The sequence below is a fragment of the Xenopus laevis genome, chromosome 3L (genome assembly GCF_017654675.1).
Source record: "Xenopus laevis strain J_2021 chromosome 3L, Xenopus_laevis_v10.1, whole genome shotgun sequence".
NCBI classification, from domain to species: Eukaryota; Metazoa; Chordata; class Amphibia; order Anura; family Pipidae; genus Xenopus; species Xenopus laevis.
In genome coordinates this window covers 22,839,646-22,866,671 of record NC_054375.1, presented here as the reverse complement: position 1 = coordinate 22,866,671, position 27,026 = coordinate 22,839,646, and the positions used below count along the sequence as shown (strand labels likewise).

At 40.4% G+C, this 27,026-nt stretch overlaps 2 protein-coding genes across 3 annotated transcripts in view; one reads left to right on the top strand and one right to left on the bottom strand.

The window, feature by feature from the left end:
* Nucleotides 1–5,643, top strand: part of cracr2a.L (calcium release activated channel regulator 2A L homeolog) — a 105,325-nt gene extending 99,682 nt beyond the window's left edge. Inside the window, exons 19-20 of one of the 2 annotated variants that reach the window (XM_041586043.1) lie at nucleotides 2,927–3,051; nucleotides 4,294–5,643. The gene's annotated coding sequence lies outside the window, so the exon portion shown is untranslated. The remainder of the gene's footprint in view (nucleotides 1–2,926; nucleotides 3,052–4,293) is intronic. The other variant, XM_041586044.1, reaches the window with a different exon arrangement.
* On the bottom strand, nucleotides 853–27,026 carry maml1.L (mastermind like transcriptional coactivator 1 L homeolog; the record flags this gene model as incomplete). Its single annotated transcript, NM_001087458.1, is given in 12 exon segments — nucleotides 853–1,917; nucleotides 4,314–4,428; nucleotides 5,679–5,939; nucleotides 8,845–9,669; nucleotide 9,672; nucleotides 9,675–9,688; nucleotides 9,691–10,114; nucleotides 10,117–10,122; nucleotides 10,124–10,266; nucleotide 10,269; nucleotides 26,509–26,635; nucleotides 26,637–27,026. Coding segments are annotated over 12 exon segments (3,108 nt in total). The 3' UTR covers nucleotides 853–937.

Here is a 27,026-nt window from a genome sequence, read left to right as displayed (position 1 = left end):
TAATTATCAATACCTATAAGGTAAACAGCAGGGAGAGACTATTTAGAAATGAGGGGATGTTAATGCAGACATTGCTCAGATGCTGTTTATTCACCACATATGCCATAGTTCCGTAAAAAAAATAAGTAGCACAGGGATGATATTAAGTGCAAAGTGCATACTAAAAGCATTTGGTAAAAGGGCAGAGGAATTACAGCAGAACAGCCATGCTGTTCACTGGCAACTAAACATTCCTAAGCTATTTTCTATTGGCCTGTCTAGCATCAATTGTAACAGAATCCGTTGCAATAGCGTATTAAAAATATACAGTATACAGCCTCTCTTTTTCACGAAGGTATAGAAAAGCCTGCAGAGAGACAGTTCAATTAATAAATGTATTTCTTTTGTGCAGAGATGTAGCATTATTGTTAGCAACCATTGGAATATTAGAAAAGGACACTTATTAAACCAAATATAAGGAAAAGCATAAAAACACTATTTATAAGGTGTGAGTGCTGGTTGAAAAACTATTCGAATGGAGAGTGACATGGTACATGATATTCCTGCCACCAGCCAGGGTATAGATACACAAGGGCACATTTTGTCATAATAATAATTATATGGACAGTTAAGCAAATGCTTATACTGCCAAAGACCTTGTGCACACCTATGTGCATTGAACATAAGGCATTTGAACAGATAGTGTTTCCTGTAAGAAGCCGAGATCCCCCCCCCCCCCAAAAAAAAAAATATGCTCCAGGCATTAAATGTAAGAAAATAGAAAGATTATGCAACATTGCATTCCAGCCTCACTGACCTCTCAATGGCATAGGTTTTTTTTGGTCCAAATGTATTTTACAATAATTTTTTTACTTTTTTTTTTTATTAATAAAAATGTACTAAAGTATTTGAAAATGTCGTTCGCTAAGTAAGAGTAAAAGAAACATCCGCCCCGATATCAATGATTGCCAAGCAACTCATCCAAGTCATTCATCCACTCTTCGGAAGTCCTGTTTTTCAGTAAAGAGTCGAACAGGTCAGCATCACCAGGCAAATTCTGTAGCCCACTATTGCCAGGTTGATTGCTATACCCAAAGGGCAAGTCCTGACTAGCAGATCTCACCTGGTAATTTGGATTACAATGGAGTCCAGCTCTATTGGTCATCTGCTGTCCAGTATTCTGGCTAAATGCGGTTATATCTGCCACAGTCTGGTTCATCACTGGTAGGACCTGCTGATTGGGTGGTGCTTGCTGACTTACAGGGTTTGTCCTTTGCTGGGATGCCATATTTGCCATCATCTGACCAGTAACAGACTGGTTTATTGAGGTCATGGGTCGATTGGCTGCAAGACCAACCTGTGGCATGCCTTGGCCAAACTGTTGGTTGCCCAATTTGTGGTGAGTCTGCTGGAGATGAAAAGGGGCACTAGCCGCACTGAATGAACCCAAACCACTATTCCCTTGGGGTTGAGTGTTTATGTTCTGCATCCCTTGATTCGGCCATGTAGGGTTCTGAGAAGACATGACAGAAGGCATTCTTGGAATCTGGGCCTTTGACACAGCAGTATTCATTCCCAATTTGCTGTGCTGTTGTGGTAACCCAGAGTTTCCCATGGGATTCGGTCCATAGCCAGCAGGGAGAGTATTACTTGCCTGTCTCTGTGATTGACCATTGGGTATGTTATTTTGTGTTGCATGATTTCCTACTATCTGCGGGAGACCAGATCCCATGCTATACATACCACCACGCTGCACAGTCTGGAGACTGGGGTACTGGGAAACAGAACGGTCTTGAGAGTTAGAACCAGATGGTAATGGTGGAACAGCTGTATGACCTCCACCAATCTGCATCATTTGTTGCGCCTGAGTAAAAATCCGAGGGCTACCAGAGGCGGGCTGTGAAATATTATTCACTCCAGGTAAAACTGTAGAGGTTCCTAGAAGAAAATGGAGAGCAAATAAATATTCAGAAGGGGTTTTTGATGTGGAATTCTCTCCCTGAATCAGTCCTTTTGGCTGATACATTAGATATCTTTAATAAGGGGTTGGATGGCTTTTTAGCAAGTGAGGGAATATAGGGTTATGGAAGATATTAGAACAAGTTGACTGGTCCCAATTTTTCCTCCTCTGAGGCAAATTGAAGAGGCTCCAGAAGGGTTTTTGTCATCCTCTGGATTAACTAGCAGGCAGGTTATATAAACGTAAAAGGTTAAACTTGATGGACCTGTGTCTTTTTTCTTACTGTGTTATAAATATATTGATATAAGATAATGCTTACTACTAAATTTTGCAAGCCTAAAACGGTATGAATACGGCTACACTGAGGGTCATTTTAGGACAACTACAGCTTTAAAGACTGGCTTTCAGTCTCCTGAGAGTGCTCATCATCAGGGATGGGCGAATTTGACCCGTTTCGCTTCGCCAAAAATTCACCGCCGGCGAAATGTCGCAGACGCCCATTAAAGTCTATGGGCGTCAAAAAAAATTTGTCGCACGGCGAAACTGTTTTGACGCGCGTCTTTTTTTTTTTGACGCACGCTTCCATACGAGTTCCATACGCTTCCATACGAGCCATACGAGTCTATGGGCGTCATTTTTTCGGCGAAAAAATTCGCCCATCCCTACTCATCATGAAAGTTAGATCATAGCTATTAGCAGGTGTCTATATCCGATTAATGACCTCACCTTTCAGATGCAGCGACATGGATTTTAACTGTAAAAAATGGGACTCTAGAATGTTTTAAAGTAGCCTATCATTATCCATTTAAATGTATATTTAAAAATGAAATGCATAACAGATTGATTGGCCCATGCTTGAATTACGAAAATTATTTACACCTACGATCCAACGGGGTCTGAATGGATATTATAGATTAACAAAATAACACCTATTTTAGTAAATGAGTGTCATTTTTTCCTCAATATTCTCACCCATATTTTTTGCAGCATACAGTAAATGCATAAAAAGATAAGATGTTTTACTACAACCCAGGAAAACCTACATTTTGATGAAACGGCAGTCAAAACAATATAAAAGTATTACACACTGGGGAGCCATGCAAAGCAGCAAGGTTAGATACTCTTTTTTTTTTTATAAATTTTTTAATAACTCATTAAATCTCAAGTTGTAATTTCAAAAAGGGACTTTGTTAAATTCACATCTCACTCTGCGAGCAGAATTCCTGAAATTTAAGCTACCGTTACTACTAAAATGTCACAGTTAATAGGAACTTTTCTGTGCCAACATATTCAAACCTCCTCTTAAAGGAACAGTTCACTGTAAAAATAAAAAAATAAATAAATAGGTTGTGCAAAACAAAAAAATGTTTCTTATATAGTTAGCCAAAAATGTAATGTATAAAGGCTGGAGTCAGACCCCAACTTCCCGATTTTCGGCTCTCTAACGCTGAGTTAGTCAGCGACTTTAAGAGGGGCCAACTGGGACATAACTGTTCAGTTAATTAGCTTTTGATCCTTAGCATGCCAGCCAGATTCAAAGGCAAACAGTTATGACCCATATAGCCCCCCTTAAAGGAACAGTAACACCAAAAAAAAGAATGTTTTAAAGTAATAAAAAGATCATGTACTGTTGCCCTGCACTGGTAAAACTGATTTGTTTGCTTCACAAACAATACAATAGTAGCTGCTGTGTATAACAGTATTGTGCATAACATATAACACCATCATGATCTACAGAGCTTATCTGCTGTGTAACCAGAGCCTTTTCTTTGAAGGGCTGCCCCCGTTGCTACACAGCAGCTTATTTATATAAAGAAAAAGAGTGTCCCTGAAGCAAACACAGCAGTTTTACCAGTGCAGGGCAACACTGCATTATATTTTTATAACTTTTAAACAATTTAATTTTTTGATTTTACTGTTCCTTTAAGAGCCTGATTTGTTACTAGGGATGCACCGAATCCACTATTTTGGATTCGGCCAAACCCCTGAATCCTTTGCATATGCAAATTAGGTTTCGGCGAATCCTGTCTGAATCGCGAACCGAATCCTGGATTCGGTGCATCCCTATTTGTTACTAACTGGTCAAATACTACAACTGAAAAAAAAAAAAAAATTGAGCGAGCACCAATTTAAGTTTGTGCATTGGGTATTTGTGTCTGTGCACTGGCTGTCCCAGTGCAGAAGAAAGATTTGGATTCTGTTTGGCTGAATCCGAACCCCTGTACTCGACCAAACCCAGAGAAGCAGGGTTCGGTGCATTCCTAGTCTTAATGATGTGGTGTCTCTGTGCAAAGTTGTAGCGAAGTAAGTTGGATAATTTTTTAAGCAATCTATTTATAATCATTTTTTTCTAGTTCTGCTGCCTCTGCAATACCTGTAAATGGCCCAACTGCCGGCTGAGGGTATGAATTTTGCGACTGATCCTGGTACTGAGGTGGAGGTCTTGTCAGATGTCGTTGGAGCTGTTCCTGTTGGTGGCGCTGTTTTTCCTGTGTAAAGATCATTACAGACTTCAATGTACACATGACATTTCTTATTATGTCACACTATTACTAGTATCCTCTGTTCTGACTTTTCGATAGATAAACACATATGATATTGATATCAATAAATAACCTCTCTCTCCACAGTTATATGCTAGTCCTGGATTACTGACTGGGGTTCAGTCATCCCTTAAATTGAGCATGCACTGGCCCTTTAGGCTAAGGGCACACCTCGAGATTTAGTCACCGGGCAACTAATCGCCTTTTCTTTGGGGCGACTAATCTCCCCGAACTGCTTCCCAGTGTCTTTCACCGGCATTAATGAAAAAACGCCTGCACCAATGCACTCGCGGCGCTTTGATTTCTGAAGTCGCGGAAATCAAATGCCGCAAGTGCATTGTTGCAGATGTTTTTTCATTAAAGTCAGCAGAAGACACGGGGAAGTAGCTCGGGGAGATTAGTAGCCCCAAAGAAGAGCCGATTAGTCGCCGGGCAATTAAATCTCCTCGAATCTCCAGGTGTGACCTTACCCTTAAGGAAGCCAGCTTCTGACTAATCCTTTTACCAGCAGACTAAAGCCTAAAAACACGTGAGGAATTGTATTTAGTAAAATGTTATGTATAAGCTGGGGAATTGTGTTTGCTATGTAAAGTGCAATTGAAAGGCCATACTCTTAATGATGTCATGCTGTGTCCTTAGACCCCTAGACCATAGCCTCTGGCTGACTTCTTGTAATGGCTTCCTGGTGTTGCAACCTCATTTACTGGTGTGCTTTGTGTACCACTATCTGCTTTTCAATGTTTCCTATGTGACTGATGGTCACAGGAAAGATGGTAATTGTAACATGTATGGCCACCTTAGACTACCCTCTTAGATTGTACAGAATTGTAGACAATTGTGTCTCGTATCACTTTACTCAGTAAGGTGCTGTTTAATTTACAACTAAATTGGATTATAACACAAAGAAAGTACGTGACTTGTGGCCAGCCAACAATAGCGTGTTTTGACTATGGCAGCTCCCTCATGGAGTGGTCAATACACGACATTAGCTGAATACTGGAAGAAAAGTTAGCAAAGAAAACATATTTTCAAAAGAAGAACCCCACAGAAAATAACAACAAACTGGCCCTTTAATAAAAATCATTGCATATTTTGAGACGTTTGAATGTAACATCTGGGAAAAATTCTCACTACAACCACATAATAAATGATTTAACAAAATGACTGTATTCTACAGTGTGGATAATAGACTGTACCTGTTCAGCCAGGAGGTGCTGCTGTCTTTGCGCCATCTGGATTTGCTGCTTATGCTGCTGCTCCAAAAGAAGTTGCTTCTGTTCTCTTTGTTTCTGCTGCTCCAACAAAAGCTGTTGTTTCATTACTGCCTGTTGATGACCGCTTACATATGCAGAATTATTGTGAGTCCCTGCCATAGAGGCTGTAGGCGGTTGTGCACCCACTGCAGTCACTGCCACAGATACTGGGACACGTGTTACACCTGAAGTTATGTTATGGTCCTGTAGAAAAAAAAAAAATGAAATAAAGCAATAAAAAAATGGAGACAAATCAAAACCAAAAGAGAGAGTGACCATTTTGATAGGTGTGTCCACGTATACTTGAACATTTTTGAAGAGTGGCATATATTTCTGCTCCCAAAAAAGAATAAATGTGCATGCATAATCACAAAAAAAAATTACACCGTGGTCTCAACACGTTAAACCCCCAGTCCAAGGGTTGCTATGAATACAAATCCCCAGATGCGTGTAAGAAACCTAGTGGTAATAAATGCGGTAGCAAAAATAACTATAAACTTGAAAATTATCTATTAGGACATATATCCCAACGCGTTTCGTGCCAAATGGGCACTTAAGCTGGCCATAGATGCAAAGATCCGATCGTTCGAATCCTCGAACGATCTGACTTCCCCATCTGCCGACCAGCCACTAACCATTCAGATCACATAGTAGAAACAGAACAGATCAGCCGATGTTCTGCCCCAATCATGCGAACGTTATGTCCAACAAAGCTGGTGACAGTCTCCCACTGAAAATTGTCCGATCGGCAATACATGCAGAGATATTATCGGCAGCCGAAAGAAATCTTTTAACCTGGCCGATCGACCAAACGTCCGATCTCAGTGGGACGAAAAATGACAGGACTCTCCACACACTGACCGAAAATAGATCTTTGCATCTATGGCCAGCTTTACTCATAGGTTTGGCATGAAATGCGTTAGGCTACATGTCCTAATAAATTATAGTTATTTTTAGTACTGCTTTAATTACCACTAGGTCTCTTACACGCATCTGGGGATTGGTATACTCGAACAGCCCCCCCCACCCCAGGACAGTGCCGAGTATAAACGAAACAGGTTTTTTTTAGAACAACAGTATGGCATAGCTTGCTATGAATACTAGGTAGGTGCATTGAGTGGAGGTTGGCCCCAACAAAATGAAAGCAGGCACTTTTGGGCTGACTCCCGTTCTGTGTAACTGGACTCAAGGGGAAGCTGTACTTTTCAGTGCAGATCAACGCAGTTGTGATAGGGAGCAGATCCGCTTCTCTGCTTTCAGCCTGCAGGAAATACACAGGCCAGAAACAGTTGAGCCAACGCACTCAGCCTAAAGGTGGCCGTGCACGAGAAGATCCTCTCATTTCGCAAGGTCGCCAAACAAGTGGATCTTAACCCGACATGCCCACCAAATGCAGGGTGATAACGTTCCGATCGTTCGGATTACAACAAAGGAAATGGGCAACGACGTGATGAGGACTGTATCAACTAGCCGGTGCGCCCTCGATCACCAAGAAAAATCAAACCTGCCCGATCGATGTATGGATTATTTTTGGCCTCATATCAGGGAGACCTGATTATTTCTTTGGCACAAAAGAGAATAAACCCTCAGTTTCATTAAATGGAATACTAAGTGCTATTCTCATATGTACCACTAGGTGGGACATGGAAGCATCTTTAGCAATGAGGGACTCGGAGAGCCCAGTTATCTTTACATTGTACTGTCCACAGGCTGCAAGTCACATGGCTGAGGGCACAGATCGAGCCCAACATCAAATTTAAGAAAGAAAAATTCTGTTTTGAAAAATGGCTTTAAAGGGCATGTAAAGTCTAAAATAGAATAAGGCTAGAAATGCTGTTTTTTGTATACTACATACAAACATGAACTTACTGCACCACAAGCCTAATCAAACAAATCATTTATGCTTTCAAAGTTGGCTACAGGGGGTCACCATCTTGTAACTTTGTTATACATCTTTGCAAGACTTAGATTGTGCACATGCTCAGTGTGGTCTGGGCTGCTTAGGGATCATCATAAACAAAGCTGCTTGAGTTCTGCATGGCTGGGAAATAAGGCTGGGGCTCCCCCTGCTGTTCATAAGTATGATTGTTTCCCTGCTCAACAGTAAGGGACCATCTGACAATTCCTATCCACAGCAGTAAATGAAGGGAGAATTTCACTGCATACAGTCAGGTTTCTTATAAAAACGGTACACATTTTTTAATTAAAGTATATTGGAGATAAGTTTCTTTTTCATTAAAGAAAGTAAAAATGGGATTTTATTTTTTTGCCTTTACATGCCCTTTAAATGCAATCTGCTGTAGAAGGGCTATTAGCTAATGCATTTTGTTAAACATGTTTTTGGTGACAGAATCCCTTCAAACTTAAAAATGGTTACAAAAAAAAAAAAAAGCAATGGGAAAAACTTTTCTGGTGTATAATCTGAAATCAAATGAACTAAAAAAAAAAAAAAAGTGTTGGAACTATGAACTATCCCTTTACTTTTCTAAGCAGAGCAACAAGTGCTTAGAAGAGCAAGTTCTGCAGGTTTCCAGGGCCAGCAAGGTTTATGATTACTGCTGGAGGCATTAAATCATGTTTCTTGCAGAATTTAAATGAATGTAAATTTGCCCATAGAAATATGATTTATTTTGATGAAGATATTTTGAAAAACCCACCAGCAATACAGTTGTAGTCCAGCAATATTCCTAAGGTATATGTGCCCTTTACCCATGGTTACCAATGCAAGCAGCAGTACAATGATCCTTGGACTTGAATTATAAGAAAATTATCACTTCATAACAAAGCCTGTGGATCCCTTGAGATAAGAAAAAAAAAAAGTCCTGTGAATATCTATGGCCGGTAAAACTTTTTTTAGCTTGTATATATAGAACGGTCCCAGACCATCAGGACTTGGTGAAAAAAGTGAGAGGATTTATTCAACTTTAACTTTTTTCACCAAGTTTTTATATATATATATATATATATATATATATATATATATATATATATATATATATATATATATATATATATATATATATATATATATATATATATATATATATATATATATATATATATATATATACACACACATACATATACTAGCAAATACAGTTAAACTTACTTGGCCATGTGACACTAAAGGCCTGTATTGCATTCCAGCCTTTCGTTTTAGAATAAACATAGAGTTCTGTTCCTCTGTCATGTGTGACAATTGTTGTGGTGGACGCTGTGGATATGTTAACATGCCTGGTTTATTCTGGTTCAAGACTCCAGGTCCGCAATCAACCTCAAAATGGGAAAGGGGTATGGTATTGCCATAGTCCAGCATGGCATTTTGGGCTGCAGTAGGGTTTGGGTTTAAGTTATTTGCAGGCTTGTGGCCGATCACGTTTACATGATTTGGCTGCATGTAATTTGCGCCACCACGAGGAGAATTCTTGTTTAGGTTAGGCATCAGGATTTTCTGATTGGTGAAGTCTTGTGAGTAAACAGAAGGGCTTGTTGGCTTTTCCATACTGTACGAAACTCCTATAGGACTCTGTGATGACCTAGATTGGGACCAGTTGGGCATTTGATTAGTCTGGTGAACTGGTTGAGTCTGGTGAACGGGTTGAGTCTGCTGCTGATTCTGTAGCAACTGATCTCGTTTCTGTTTGGCTGCAATCTGCTGAAGCTGTTGTGCGGAGGACAACTCTTTGGCATTTGGATTACCCTGCACAGGCATTAAAACATTGGGTAAGGATCTCTGCACATTTGGTGGCTGGTTTGAGGTTTGTATCATAACCTGGTTAGAAGAGTCAGTCACTGCCTGGCCAGCTGCCTGGAACACTGTCTGAGAACTACAAACTGGAGATGCACTGTTAGCAGGTGCCGAAGGAGCACCAACAAAAGGCCCAGATGATGCTGATCTAACTTGTGGTGACCCATGGGACTCTTGATCAAATGCTGCTGGAGAAAACTCTGTCTTTATATGGATATCTTGAACAGCAGGAGTTTGCGTTGTAGAGTTTGAAGCATCAACATCTTTTTTATCTTCAAAATCATCATTAAAAAGGTCCTTCATATCTTCGTCTGGTACAGATTTGTTAAGTTCTTCTATGAGCTCCTTCCATTCCTGCTCATTTAAGTTAAGGTCTGGCATCAGGTTGTTTTGCGATATGGAACCACCCACTCCAGACAGCATACAAGGAAGATCATCCATTGGTTCTTGCTTCATCTCTTTGCTTAAACAAAGAGAGAAGTCATCTGCATCTCCATTACCATTAAGTTGCAGACCACCATCAGAAAGACACTTTTTACTGTGGCCATCTAGTCCAATTGAGTGGTTCCCATTTAACTGCAATGAGTCTCCACTAGGAGGTTTGTTATCCAGCTGATTTAGGGGAGAAACAGGGGGCATCCCATTTGAAGAACCAATAACACCAAGTCCATCATCGTGTCTCAGTTTCTTAGGCACAGAAAACATGTCTCCATATCCATTCTGTTTATCCCCATTTTGTGGGGAAGCTGCATTATCCAGCTTTCTTTTAACAGTTTCATGGAGCTGCTGAAAGAAAAAAAAACATTTCAATTAACCAAAATGAACACAATTATAAAAAACTGCTTAATCCCCAACTTTAATTTAAACTCTTAGGGAACAATGTATTCAATCTTGGACACATAGTCAGTGAGTAAATGTAGAAATGCTATTTGAGGGTTCAATATAGCTGTAGTGATAATGTCTTAAGACGTTATTGGTTTGATAAACATGTATTTAACAATTTTGTAGTTATAAAATTTTTCACTTTTCAGTTGAATTTTAAAGATTTTCACTGTTGATATATTATGAGTAAATTATAATTGTACATTGTACTCACTTTTCATGCATTGGATGATATTTAAGCAAACACTGAATTATGAAAAAAATATTTTTTATGTTGGACTTATACGGAGAGTTGCAGATACACAATATGAACTTGTGGATTTTAACAATTGTATGTTTACCCGCACTAGAGGGCACTGTGATATTTTCTATATATTTTTACTGGTACACTATCACTGAGGAAGAGCCACTTGGGTCCCAAAACGTCTGATCATGTGTACAGTGTCTGAAGCACCTTGCAATAAAAGTTGGGAATACCCAGTTTGAAGCACAATAAGGTACTGGTGTTCTATTTTTGTTTTAAAGTATATTGCTGGCATGTGGCTAGACCAGTACCGGTACCTGCACCTCTGCATGACATATATCAATCAATATTATTTACAATATAGCCATAAAGACTATAACAGGTGGAACAATTCAACAAACACGCGAAACAAAGCACCTGACAATATCGGCCCCTCGAATTGCCGCATGTAAAGACATTTTTAAACATGGAAGGTCTTTTTGCACGATGACCCGGGATTGCTGCATGCAAAGAGTATAACATTCTGCAATTCAAATGAAAGCAGAGATGCAGGTATTCCAGGGAGCTTTATTCTAAGCGGAGAGGATATTTCCCATAGGGGATTAAAATAAGGGATGCACCGAATCCACTTTTTTAGAGATTGGATACAGAATAAATAATAAAACTTTATTTCTCGTGAACAATTCCAAAACAACCAAACTGAAAAAGTGTTTGTAAGGTGAATAACCCATTTAAAAGTAATCATATAACAAAAACAGTAGCACCACTCATAAGAGCATATTAACAAAGAGAAAAAAATTATCTTCCTGTGGGTGAAAATTTGAATTTTTTTTAGCCAGCCAAGATTTCTCCAGTGAACCCAATCTATTAAGAGCACAGGAATGAATTTTCAGCAAGAGAAATTTCTCCAGGTTCAGGCTGGCAAACTGCCATTATAAAGATAGACCAGCCACTTTTGCATCTCAATATCCAAATCATCTGCTCCATGCTAATTTCCCACATACAAAGTTCCTTTATGGCTTAAAATTCTCTAGCGAAGATCCCCCTAATTCAGTTGTATGAGGAAAATACACCAAAGAATTTGCATTGAGAAATGACACCACAATAAAATATGCCCTTTTATCTCACAGTGATAATTAAAATAAGACTGGCAAGTTAAGGTGACTTTTCGAAAATTAGATGAGAGAATTCAACTATTAGTAAAAATGATCCATAGGCTTGGATGAAAGATTCAAATGTGTTTATGATGACTTTAAGGCTCATGTCACACAAGTTTTTCCCCTATAGCCTGGGACCATCTTACAACTGCTTTGGGTCTGGTGGGATCCACTGGTCTAAGGAAAACGACAGCTTGCAAATCATTATCCTGGATTGGCAATTTAGGAGGTGAGTTTTTATTGAACTAGCCAGAAAGAGGGTAAAGGTTTCACTAATCCAGTAACCCATTTAAGATCTATTTGTCTATAGCTCAATACATCACAGGAGTACTGTACTAAAAAGACACATTGTAGTTTAATAACCTCTGAGATGGTTACACAGACATTTGAGAGTGTCCGGAGGGGACTTCCATTATTGACTATGCAATCATCAGACATCTTATTGAATTCAAGGTGTGTGAGGTATGTATAAACACCAAGAAAACCAATTCTGAGAACTAAAATACACAACTCTCAATACAGTCATCAAATAAGAACCTTCCTGAGCCAAGTAACATACCATATTATCCTCCAGAAGCTGATGGCAAGAAGCTTTTCATTTATATAGAACACCCAACATTTATATAGACAAATCACTAAACCAGAGGTGAAAGAGAGGCAAAAATCCCCAACTATACATGAAACAGGTATGGAATACGTATTTCATAATTTGGACCTCCACATTTTTTCTTCTGTGTTTAACCCTGTGAGAAGCCTTTCCCAGTTAATATTGTTCAGAGATGCCCTTATACTGGCAAAGTCTAAAATTTAGGGTTTCAGTTAGTCCCTTATAGTGCTGCCTAAAATCTCAAAGGAGACCATGTTATGATGACTATTCCCTAAATGCGCACCCACACTAAATGTGACCATACACAGGAACAGACCAAGTCAGCAGCTTATTGGCCTACAAGGGCTCCCCCAATCAATATCTCGCCAAGAGTCCGCCAGATGTCAATTGGGGAGGGGTAAAAATCAGTCGCAGACGGTCCCGTTATCGGACAGCCCATGTTCATTTTATTGTGCACTAGTGCCCACAATCGGATCACTCCGATATCGCCCGCATCAAGGTGGGCATATTGGGGAGAGATCCGCTCGTTTGGCGATCTCTACGAGTATGGCCATCTTAATGCTAGAGACGAGTTTGGTATTATTAGTTATTAACAGGTCCCAAAAAAAAACAAAAAAGTGTTATTCCTAGGTTGAAACAAGTTGAAATAGAAAGTTATTTAGCATATTTACAAGCCTGCCAGCTTTGTCTGACCTGGCAACCCCATTATCCCAGACAGTGTCTGGATAATTGAAGTCACGCCGTAATAACAATTTGACCTAGTTTTGAAACTGCATCCATTTGTAAAAGTAGCTGGGTTACATTCTCTTCACTTAAATTAGGTGGTTTGTAGCTTACACCAATGATAATTTTCTTTGCAACATTTTTTCTGGTGGGATCCACTGGTCTAAGGAAAACGACAGCTTGCAAATCATTATCCTGGATTGGCAATCCATATTATCCTCCAGAAGCTGATGGCAAGAAGCTTTTCATTTATATAGAACACCCAACATTTATATAGACAAATCACTAAACCAGAGGTGAAAGAGAGGCAAAAATCCCCAACTATACATGAAACAGGTATGGAATACGTATTTCATAATTTGGACCTCCACATTTTTTCTTCTGTGTTTAACCCTGTGAGAAGCCTTTCCCAGTTAATATTGTTCAGAGATGCCCTTATACTGGCAAAGTCTAAAATTTAGGGTTTCAGTTAGTCCCTTATAGTGCTGCCTAAAATCTCAAAGGAGACCATGTTATGATGACTATTCCCTAAATGCGCACCCACACTAAATGTGACCATACACAGGAACAGACCAAGTCAGCAGCTTATTGGCCTACAAGGGCTCCCCCAATCAATATCTCGCCAAGAGTCCGCCAGATGTCAATTGGGGAGGGGTAAAAATCAGTCGCAGACGGTCCCGTTATCGGACAGCCCATGTTCATTTTATTGTGCACTAGTGCCCACAATCGGATCACTCCGATATCGCCCGCATCAAGGTGGGCATATTGGGGAGAGATCCGCTCGTTTGGCGATCTCTACGAGTATGGCCATCTTAATGCTAGAGACGAGTTTGGTATTATTAGTTATTAACAGGTCCCAAAAAAAAACAAAAAAGTGTTATTCCTAGGTTGAAACAAGTTGAAATAGAAAGTTATTTAGCATATTTACAAGCCTGCCAGCTTTGTCTGACCTGGCAACCCCATTATCCCAGACAGTGTCTGGATAATTGAAGTCACGCCGTAATAACAATTTGACCTAGTTTTGAAACTGCATCCATTTGTAAAAGTAGCTGGGTTACATTCTCTTCACTTAAATTAGGTGGTTTGTAGCTTACACCAATGATAATTTTCTTTGCAACATTTTGCCGAGTTAAAAAGTCTAAAGTAACTCCACACCCTTTTTTAATTCCTCTGCCCTTCCTGAAAAGTGTGTAACCATTTAAATGGACAGCCCAGTCACATGTTACATCCCACCAGGTCTCAGTGATACCAATTATATCATAATTTTTAGATCATGCAATTAACGCTTGCGCTCCCATTTTATCTGACAAACGCCATGCAGCATACAGCAGAGGTTACTACTTTTCCCTCTGATGTTTACATTACTTAATGGAGAATTAGATCCAACGTTCCTATTAGCCTGTTTTTCTTTTAACAGAGGGATCTCTTTAGCTGGTAAACTGTATGACCCCCTCCCTCTCTCTCCTCCAATAACCCCTTACTATTCCCACTGCCTGGTCTAACCTAGCTTCCCCATAATGATCTAGCTGAAACTCAAAGAAAATTCAGCCCAGTACTCCAGGAACCCAAACCCTTCCTTCCTACATACACCAAGACTTTAGCCAAGCATTTAGCTGCCTAAGCTCTCGCTGTCTTCCTAAACTTGCAAGTGGCACAGGCAAAATTTACGAATAAAATGACTTTTGAAAGACCTGCCCATAATCCTAGATCTTAAATCCCTGAACTCAATATTGAAGGTCCAGCATCTACAATTAATTTTGTCGTTAGTACCAAGATGTACCAAGTAGGGATGCACCGAATCCACTATTTGGCATTCGGCCGAACCTCCGAATCAATGGTGAAAGATTCAGCCTAACACTGAACTGAATCCTAATTTGCATACGCAAATTAGGGCCAGGAAAGGAAAAAGAGGAAAAAAAATCTTTTGTGATGAAAAGTCACTTGATTTCCCTTCCCGCCCCTAATTTACATATGCAAATCAGAATTCGGTTCTGCCAGGCACAAGGATTCAGCTGAAACTGAATCCTGCTGAAAAAGGCAGAATCCCGAACCGAATCCTGAACCGGTGCATTCCTAGTACCAAAACAGTTGGGTCATGCCCAGTCCCACCCAATAATTTGTCTACCTGATCAACCCTGGCCCCATCAGACAGCAAACTGTTCGGTTGTAGCGATCTGGACGACAGAGTACTGTATACACGTTCCAAATAATTGAACTGGGAACTGGGGTATTGGGCATACATTTCCGATTGAACAATACTTATCACCTACTAGCATTATTTGTATGGAAATCTGTACCCAAGCATTCAAATATGTTATAATCTTTAAAACATATATTGCTTACAGTGCAAATTAGTAAAAAATGTCAGTCCTTTAAGTATTTCTTGCCGATCCCTTCACAGTCCCTCAGCTGTAAAAAAAAGTCCAGAGCAAAAATATATGTATTCCCTAGGGAATATATATGGGGATCAGCGCCTGTGGCAACAGAAATTAGAAACAAAATATAGTGTAATACATTCAATAGGGAATGTCACCCTGTGCACTTAGAAAAAAAGGTGTACTCCCCTTTCCTTGAGCCGCTGTTAATTAGAGAAAGGAAAAAGAAAATTGGATCCACGTGAATATAAAAACGAAAAAGTGACCTTCCTTAAAAGAAAGCAATCCGATAGTGGAGCGCCTCCACACTATATACAGAATGCCTACTTACAAACCACTATTGTGGCATCGTGCATGTCAAGATAATTCCTTTCTGATTCCTCATCCAGCTCGCCACTCCTGTTTGACTCCGAATGGGAAATAGGAACCGAGGATAGTGTGATATTGCTTTTATTAAAACATAATTAAAAACAAATTAAAATGTACACTCACATTTACCCTCCTTGGGTAATACGCATTTAGTCCCAACAAAAGTTCGAGTGCGCTCCCTCAGGGCGATTCTGCCAAATCTTTCGTGCTCCCCTGTGGTGCCTCTCCTGGGTCCAATAGCGCTCCCCAAGCGTACCTAACGCGTTTCGCTGTTACTGTAGTCAGCTTCCTCAGAGGTATAGTTCTTGTAGGTTCCTATTCCGTCTTTTAAATATCTGATCCGGTGTTGTAACATGGCTTCTGCTTCCACTTCCGGTCCGTGCGTTCCACTTGATGCGTTCCAGCGCGCTCACTTCCCCTTCAGCGCATGCGATGTTTAGTTTTTTTCATTTATCAGGATTTGCCCGATCAATCATGTTGTCTTATTGCAAGGAGTGTGGGGCCAAAACTGTGAAATAACTTTTTGATGCAATAAGACAACATGATTGATCGGGCAAATCCTGATAAATGAAAAAAACTAAACATCGCATGCGCTGAAGGGGAAGTGAGCACCATTAATGTGGATATGGCTTTAAAAGTTTCTGTGGTAACATGGATTTTGTTAAAAACTGCCAGTGGTCAAGCTTTGCTTGTATTATCGACCTTGCACCACAGAGCCAGGAAAAATTTCAGCACTCGGCACCACATAAGTTGGACAGCACTGCACCAGAAGATCCACTTGTTCAGCAAGGTGGCCAAACGAGCAGCTTTTTCCTTGCTATGCCTACCTTTAGGTCAGAAATATTGGGCTGATCATCCCCTGCGACTCCTGTCCCAGGTGTCACCAACAAGCTGCGGATTTCTTCCATTTAATCTGGGAATGCCACTACATATTGAGCTTTTGGACACAAGCTGTAAACTATCTAGTGGACAATCTTGACTTTCCGAGAATTATTTCACCTACAGTTTGCCTTTTGGGGGTCCTAGAAGAGATAATCCCAGCTAAGTATACTCGAATCTCTTTTCGTATCCTACTCTTTTATGCGAAAAAAACTGTAGCCCTTCACTGGATGGGTCACCTCTCACCCTCTCTTAATGCTTGGATACAACTGGTTAACAAAGCAGTACCCCTATATAAGCTCACCTACGAAGTGAAGGGAACACCAACAAAATTTGATAAAATTTGGGGATTGTGGAATGACATTGACCGGACCCCTCTATAGCAAGTCTTAACCAAGTCCATCTCCTATTATGAAATCCTTCATGGTTAGCTATCCTACATATCCTCGAAGGTCCCAACCTAGCCTTCAGATGTAAAGTTCACCTGAGTTTGATAGTGTCCATCTCAACTGCTAGATCACTGTATTGTGTTATGCTTGGTGATAGCCTGTGCCATGTTTTCATCCTGCCAAACTTGTACAGTTTAGTCTGCGAGTATACTTATTTGTTGTATGTCTGATTGCTGTGTGTTTGAAAAAAGAAATAAATCTTACCTTTAAAAAAAAAAAGAAATATTGGGCTGATCTGATCAAACAACAGCCAATGCAGGCAGTCAGGGCAATGTGCTTTCACGCCCACTTTCAAAATCCACTTGGCCAGAAATGCCAGAATGTACAAGTTTTTTTCATTATCAGTGGAAATGGGCAGGAAAACCTAGCCGGCTGCAGCTACAAGCCATTTGTTCTGACATGAATGACACTAGTGCTGAATGCTTTCTTTTGTCTGAACAGCTCGGAAGAATGCAGATCAGTTGCTTCAGCAAAACAGGGGCCCAGTTTATTAACCACTTGCCTGCCAAAGGGGGGCGGCAAGCAACACACCAGCTGGGCATTTTTCCTCTAAAAAAAAAAAAAAAAGTGTGTGTTTTTGCAACCTAACTTACTATGTTCCTATGAAGGTCAATGCAGAAATGCACATTCTTTGAAAAGATGAAAGGAGAAAAGAAAGGGGGTAGTTGAATGCTTCTCCTTCCCCACACTGCTGGGAAACCTTGAACAGTCTGGGTGAAACAAAGTCTTTCATTTAGATCACAGCTGAGGTGACATCAGAACAGGTTTCTGCAATGGAACTGTATTGATATAATGATAAAGACTATACACAAGGAAAACGCATGCACATGAGCTTAAGAATGGATTCTTAAATAAATGGCCAGAAAGACAATCATTTGTCAGTTTGCAGTTTCTTTCCTATGTTAGGAAGAAGACTGTTGTCTTCCTAAGACCCTGCGGCTGTTAAAGGGCAACTAAAGTCTAAAATAGAATAATGTTAGAAATGCTGTATTTTGTATACTAAATATAAACATGAACTTACTGCACCAGCAGCCTAATAAGACAAATGATTTCTGCTTTCAAAGTTGGCGCAGGGGGCTGTCATCTTGTAACTTTGTTAGACATTTCTATAATATTAAGACTCGCACATGCTCAGTGTGGTCTGGGCTTCAGTTGGGAGGTTAAGCTCAGGGATCGTCATAAATTATCAAAACCGCACAAGTCAAATAATATCTGCTATAGAAGCCAATACAGCAAGACTGAGTAATAATAATAATATAAAGACTGCACTGGGTCTCTGGATACAAATCTCTACAAGGAATCCAACAATGCTGCTCGAGTTCTGGGAAGTAAGGTGGGGGGGGCTCCCCCTGCCATTTGAAAGTATGATCATTTACCTGCACAGCATTTGGGGGACCGTCTGACAATTCCTATCCACAGCAGTAAAAGAAGGGGGAATTCCATTGCATACAGTCAGGTTTATTATAAAAACAGTAGACATTTTTTAATTAAAGTATTTTGGAGATAGATTTCTTTTTCATTAAAGAAAGTAAAAATGGGATTTTAAATTTTTGCCTTTACATCCCCTTTAAGGGTCAGTCCACACGGGCAGATTTGGGGAGATTTAGTCACCGGGCGACTAATCGCCTCTTCTTCTGGGCAACAATCTCTCCGAATTGCCTTCCCATCAGCTATAACGAAAAGTCGCCTGCGCTAAAGCACCATTGGCTCTTTGTTTTCTGAAGTCGCCTCACAAGGACGAGAAGACACAGGAAGGCAGTTCGTGGAGATTGTCGCCAGGCCACAATCTCCCCGAATCTGCTTGTGTGGACTGATCCTAAAGGGGGCCTCGTGAAACCCTAATTAATGAGACTTTTTAATATGTATTGGTAAAACAGGACAACGTCTGCATACTTGGGGGGTCCTAAGATTAGATGTTATTGGGCCCCACAGCAAATTAGTTATGCCACTTTGTACCAGGTTAACTATATTTCAGAAAGAAAAAAACTGCTTTGTGGCAAAGAAACACATTTTATATGGATATATTAATATGCATAGGATACGTGCTGCCACTTTGCAGAATGATTTGACTAAATTGGAAACTAAGATTCAATGTTGATGCATACAGGTTATGTACTTCAATGTTTTTGTAGATAAGGTGTCTAATTCCAGGCAGTGTCATGCCTGCAGCATGGCACATGCGTCGCTTCATATTCCGAAGTTGCCTTGTGAGGCAACTTCGGAATACGAAGCGACGCGTGTGCCATGCCGCAAACGATTTTTCATTTTAGCCGGCGCAAGACAGAGGTAAGGCATTTGGGGAGATTGGTCACCGCAAAGATGAGGCAATTAGTCATCAGGCGACTAAATCTCCCCAAATAGCCCAGTGTGACCTTAATAGTAAAAGCCAAGTCTGAGACCGATTCAGTTACATTAAGTAGGAGAAATAACAGCCTGCCAGAAAGTAATTCCATACTAAAGTGCAGGCACAAGTCACATGACTGGGGCAGCTGGGGAACTGACAAAATGTCTAGCCCCATGTCAGATTTCAAAATTGAATATAAAAAAAATCAGTTTTGCTCTTTTGAGAAATTTCAGTGCAGAATTCTGCAGGAGCAGCACTCTTTACCGATGTGTTTTGGAAAAAAAACATGTTTTTCCATGACAGTATCCCTTTAAGCTGCGTTGAAAAAAAAGCTTAGGTGACAGGTTATAAGGGGACATGATTACTCTTTTTAGTGATAAGGGAAATTTTTCTCCAAGTTTCGTCACGAAAATGACGCCCATATGGGTGAATTTTTTTGTCTCTCATCAAAAAAAAAAAAAAAAAAGTCGGCCATGGACTTCATTGCATTTTGGCAGATTTTTGCCATTTTGTGAACTTTAGGAGAAGCGAAACAGGTCAGATTCGCCCATCACTGTAAGTCTTTACAAGTCCATTAGACACCACTATAGGCAGATGGGGAATCATTTGCCCATAAAGCGGATTAGCGCACCAGAGGCCACCCCCTTCAGACTAGAGGAACAGAACTTTCATATAAAAGAAGAATATGTGGTTCTTCACAGTAAGGTTGTGGAATTCTCTGCCAGGTGATGTTGTGATGGCTGATTCGGTCAATCTCTTTGGACTTGGTCCTTTTCAACCCAACGTAAAGGTCATGTAAACCCTACATTGTCCTACCATGTATATAAGTTGGGCACATCTCCCCCACCCAATCTGCACAATTTGTACTGCATATATCCCCCCTGTTTCCTGGCGGCATCACATTTTCCTAAAACAGATAGCAATTTCCCCTGTGACACATTATCAGTGACATTTACATCTGCAACAGCAAATGCGCGCTGTAAAATTCGAGAATGCAGGCTTCCACAGGGTGAACTTACTTGGAAAGAAGTAGAAGGCAAATAATTAAAAACCTTTTTTAAAAAATGAAGACCAATTGAAAAGTTGCTTAGAACTGGCCATTCTATAACATACTAAAAGTTAGCTTAAAGGAGAACCACCACTTTAAGAGCTTTAAATATTACATCTCTTCATCAAGTAATGTATCCAGTTTAAAGTATATTTTAAAGGGGAAATATAACCCCATTTCAACACAATTCAATAGACCTTGTGCTAAACAATTTTTAAATTAAACGAATTGCCAAAAATATGTTTATTATTTTTTGAGCTAAACAAAAGAAAACAAGCAAGAAAGAAAAAGTATGATCAGCACAAAACTGAGAAGTAGTGTAATCTCTTTTTGACAGTCCAAAAAGCTCACAGGTAACAATGTGGGAAGCCTACACCTGTGTCTGTTCTCAAAAAGCACTAGATTGAATTTTGTGCCTCGCTGGTCATATAGCAGAGGACTATTTTAGCACAGGGCTAGGACCATGGTTATGTCCACCCCTGCACTTCTTCCCAATAAGCGATAATTTACAGATTATGAGTCTTGAGGCATCAGGTAAATTCTTCTCCATTACCTGGAAATCATCCCTCTGTGTCCACACAGAGGTAAAAAATAACCAAAAAATACAAAAGAAAAAACAAAAACTGTTTGATTTCTCTCAAAAATCACCAAAAAATAAAAAGAGCGAGGAGGGAGATCCTACCTCCCTGTCCAGTAGGACAAAAAATAACTGTGTGCGGAGGAAGTCATGTGGTCTTATAGGTCATGATTAATTTTGATTGGCTATGTTATAGGTCCTACCTCCAGGTCTGGGAGGGGCAATGCCCCAAGTGTACTGACATTGAGGGATGTAGAAGTAACACTTTCTTGGCTCGGGAGGATAGCAGCTATAAAAAGGTCTATCTTGCCCAAATATCTTTACCTGTTTGAAACTTTACCGATTGCTATATCTCTACAGCTTTCAAGGATATACAGGCAATATTTCACTATTTTATATGGTCTTCCTGTGGACCTGTGGAGTTGCAAAATCGGTTAGGGGGTTCCTAACCTCCAAAAGTACTACGAAGCTGCACAGTTTAGACAACTCTTAGCGTGGTCAAGCCTCTACCCCTATACTACCTGGGGAAACATCAAAAGCTTTATGGCAAAAGAGTGCCACTTAAACGCTCTCATATGGAATTCCAACTCAACTAATCGGATTTCCCCTAACGCTCTCTCCGCAACGAGACTTACTTAGTCCATTTGTCTGAAAGCCAGACAAACACAAGATGATCTCTGTTAAATCACTGATGACTACTTATCTGAATAACCCAGCGTTCCCACCAGGAACTGAGCCATCATTCTGTGCTAAATGGTCTAAACTACAACTCTTTACGATAAGAGACCTTAATCCGCAAACCCACATGATGTTACCTTTTCAAACAATTAAGGAGAAACAACCAACGATTGACAAAAATATTTGAATACTTTCAGGTCCGTCACTTCCTTGCACCTTATGCCTCATACATTAAGACAAATCCTCCTAGGACATTTGAAATTATAGCAGCTCAGGGGCCACAGCAGAAAGGTTTAATTACCATACTTTACAGTATATTGACATATTCAGACATAAATACATGGATAAGTGGGACCAAGCTCTCCCACAACTGATACAAGCCAAGGATTGGCCCTTGATCTGGGACAATGCAATGCTTATGGTCATCCGTGTGAGGCAAAAGGAACATATCTACAAAATACTGACCTGCTGGTACTATACCCCTGAAACATTGCACATATTATTCCCACAGCATTCACATCAATGTTGGAAGAATTGTGGAGCTCGAGGTACTATGTTGCACACTTTCTGGGACTGCCCAGTAATCCAACCACTGTTGGAGTAGCAAACCTTTTGGGTCAGTTATTGCAGCAGCCAATAACAATAGACCCCATAACTTAGCTTTTAGGCAAACATATACCAAAGCTGCGCAAATGTGGTCAAGCCTTAATCAGGTCCTAACAGCTACTCGTTTGGCAATATCATTCCACTGGAAGACCTCCACATCACCAACCCTGACCGAAATAGTCAATAGAATAAATGCGAACAGGACTTTCGAAGCAGGTATTGCACAGTTAACCAACAAAGTGGAGCAGTGCACAATTATTTGGGACATATGGGAACTGAGAGGCCTGGCTGCTAGTGCATCACGGGGAATCCACCCCCACCTGTCAACCAGACCTAAGAGTTTTAGTATACCATTTTACTATTTAAGAAATCCAATGTGACCCACACCTTATGTCCAATCTGTTTATAAGATATTGTTACAGAATGTCCACTTTTGTTTCAGCTTATTACGTGCTTAGGTACTCTAAGGATACTAAATAGATATAAGGTATCAAACTTGGTACATTACTTTTATTTGTCTGTAAAACTATATATAAACTATAAGTTACAAAAAAAAGAATAACTGTCATAAATTTTACATTGACTTATTTTAAGTTTACTTATCCTTTAAAACAACCCTAATAAGCTTGTCTGTCATTGCCCTGAGATGTAAAGGGATTTGTTTTTCTTTTACGATTCAGGCCCATCAGACCCTCCAGGCCTACCCGACTAATATCTGACCAGAAGTTGCCTCACGAGGAAACTTCGGGCGACTTCGGAAATCGAATCGCTGCGAGTACATTAGCACAGGAAATTCTTCATTCAGGCAGGCGGAAGGCCATATGATGCCATATATATGTTTTTAAACTTGGCTCATTCATAGAGGATACAACTCATGTTATATTTTGATATTCGGATACAATGAACAACAGCTGCCAAGTCCACTAATTAACGGATGGCGGACTAACTGCTTAAAGGGATACCGTCATGGGAAAAAAACATTTTTCAAAATGAATGAGGTAATAGCTCCAGCAGAATTCTGCACCGAAATCCATTTCTCAATAGAGCAAACAGATTTTTTTATATTCAATTTTGAAATCTGACATGGGGCTAGACATTTTGTCAATTTCCCAGCTGCCCCATGTCATGTGACTTGTGCCTGCACTTTAGGAGAGAAATGCTTTTTGGCAGGCTGCTGTTTTTCCTTCTCAATGTAACTGAATGTGTCTCAGTGGGACATGGGATTTTACTATTGAGTGCTGTTGATCTACCAGGCAGCTGTTATCTTGTGTTAGGGAGCTGTAAACTGTTACCTTCCCATTGTTCTTTTGTTTGGCTGCTGGGGGGAAAAAGGGAGGGGGGTGATATCACTCTAACTTTCAGTACAGCAGTAAAGAGTGATTGAAGTTTATTAGAGCACAAGTCACATGACTTGGGGCAGCTGGGAAATTGACAATATGTCTAGCCCCATGTCAGATTTCAAAATTGAATATAAAAAAATCTGTTTGCTCTTTTGAGAAATGGATTTCAGTGCAGAATTCTGTTGGAGCAGCACTATTAACTGATTAATTTTGAATTTTTTTTTTTCCCATGACAGTATCCCTTTAATCAATACAGCATCTTGCGGTTATTGTATTTTCTCCACTAATTACCTCCAAAATCTAGTGTTATCTTTACAAGTACTTTTATGTGGCCTCACAAATCCTGTCCATTCCAACTCGGTATACCGAATTTTCTCTCTCTGTAAGGAAACCGGATAACTACAAGGAGTTAATATATCCAGGAACGCTCAGGACTTTGTAATTTACAGGTTATCTGCATACCCCCAGCACCCTGGATACTATCTGCAGTTTGGATTTACGGACACATATGTTGGGATTCCGACATTATTGCTGACCTTATGATCTTTCACTGCATCATAGTACATGTAATGTTCGTATTATGGTAATCAAGGTTTATATAGAGTGCTATAATTAATATAGGAGGGGCCTCTTCTTTTACATAACAGCATTATTTAGTTTTGAAATGTTTTTATATGTTCTGTGATTTGCCTTTTTATTTATATACATATTGATCCAAATATTTGATCATTACCTAGCCTGTTCAAAGAGCATTAATCCCTTTTGTTTATAGTTGTTTTTTTGGGTAATTTTGAAATCTGACGTGCGGCTAGACAAATTGACAGTTTTCCAGCTGCCCCCAGTCATGCCACTTGTGCTCTAATAAACTTCAGTCACTCTTTACTGCTGTACTTAAAGTTGAAGTGATATCGGATAGGAAAATGAAGCCCCCCTAAAATATACATTGGATCGTCAATGAAGATCGACACCGACTCCCTGCATGAAGACAGAATGAAGACAAACAGATGCTGAGAGAGGGATAATGAAGATAAACTTAATCATTTCAGAAAGAGTATAGAGTCTTTAATTAGAAAGTTTCTTATTTCAGTATGATAACGCTTATATTACATTTTCATTGTTGAGATAGTTGCCCCTTTAAGGAAAAACCGTTTGTGATTTAGTTGCAGAATGCTTTGTTAGTAAAATCAATTGCAAATGAATGTTAAAGTGGTGGCTCACCTTTATTTGCAATCGATTTTACTAACAAAGCATTCTGCAACTAAATCACAGAAAGCCAAGTTTCTGAAGTTGTTACCAAGCTCCCCAAGTACTGCAAGAGATGCTTAAAAAGTGTTGGAATGCTACCAATTATGAAAGGGATGTTCAGTCTCAATATGTCCAGATGTTCCTAGACTAAACACTGACAGCACTGCTGGGAGGTGAAGCTCAACAGCAGAAGTAGCGCTGAAAAGCTGGTACAAGCGGATCAGGGAGAGTAGTAAAAGACAATGTTCCCTTTAATGGGTGTGCTCGTGCATACAAACAAATTGTGGTGCGCACATAGAATTGTGTGTGACAAAACAACATTTTGTATTAATTCTGACCCGAGCACACAGTTTTTAAGAACTGCACAAAATATTTTTTAGTGCACATAGCCATTTGGGAAGTAGAGGCAACAGGCGTCAATCCAACGTGGACAGGTGCAGTGTTGGAATGGCACACCGGGACCCCAGGAAACTCAAGGTCGGTCCAGGTGTCTGTGGCCCTCATGCTGCTTAACATTTGGCCTATTTCATGGCTATTCCCATGTCTATGAGAACAAAGAGGCTAAATAGATGGAATAATACATTATAGCGTGTAAAGAAAAGACTAGGAGGATAGCATTGAGTGAGGAAAGCATGAAAAGCGCTTTAAAGTAAATGTGTTTATACAACTAAATCACATTACATATATAGACTATATGGAGTTACATACATCACAACCGATACCAGTACAAAAGGTGAGGATGAGTAATTTGAATTTTATTCTGAAAGGTAGTGGAAGCCAGTGCAGTGATTGACAGAATGGCGTGGCAGAGGAGGAGAGGTTGCTAAGGTGTATGAGCCTCGTGGCAGTGTTCATTATGGACTGGAGAGGTGACAGTCTCAGGAGGGGAAGGCCAATTAAAAGAGAGTTACAATAGTCTAGACGTGATATGACGAGAGACTGAATAAGAATTTTGCCAGCCTCTTGGGTGATAAATGATGGTATTTTGGATATGCTCCTTAGGTGGAAGTGACATGATTTAATAAGTGACTGGATATGAGGAGTGAACGACAGGGCAGAATCTAGGATAACCCCAAGGCACCGGGCCTGGGGAGAGGGGGTGATAGTGGAATTGTTAGCTATGATGGATACTTCCGGGATGTAAATGTTAATAGTACTGAAAGTTGGCCCCTGGTGTAAGTAAGCTTGACATTTGAAGATTAGTGTTCCTTATTTTGTTTTTGTTTTGTCTGTGTGCAGAAAAAATGAACTGTCAAAACTTACAGACCAGGTATCCTGTTCTATTTATGCTCCGAGAGAAAAAGGTGGACCCTCTGTATAATCGGAGCACATGACATCCAATACAAGCACGGGGTTTTAAATCCTGAGACATCCCCCTGGCGTGACTCAGGAAGTAAAAAAAGTATAGAGGCCACTATTTATGAACAAAATCCGTGCCATGTCTTTAGCAGAAAGAGCACTGAGCCCACAGCATGAAAAGAAATCCCTTCACCCTCTCTTACCGCGAGGAGAGTGCTGTTCCTACACTGCTCTCCATTGCCGCCTCCTCCGTCTGTATCCAGGCTGCCGCTGCTCCCTTGACTCCCCCTTCCCGGGCCAGACTCCGTACTAGAAATAGTCTGCGGCTGAGGCTGCTGCCTATGCTTTCCAGCCCTCTTGGCCTTGGTCTGTAGGCAGCGCTGGTGCAATTGAAAGGTATGCTGCCTCTCCAGCTCCAGCCTCTCCCCATCTAGGGCTTCGTAACGCGACTCGCAGCTGCCGTGGTGTCGCCGACATAACTCTATCCGTCGGCGCAGACGCTCCATCACGGCGCTGTGACGGGGGACCACAAAATCCGCCATCTGTGGGGAAAGGTGAAGACGGACTGTTACAGGAATACCACTAGCATTTCCGGGACAGTCTTCTTGGCGACCCACACAATTTACCTTTACTGTACGAAATCGCGTGCATCCGCTCCTCTACCGCCTGGCACCCCCTAACGCCCCCGCCGCCCGCTCACCATTGTTATCTGAGCGTCCAC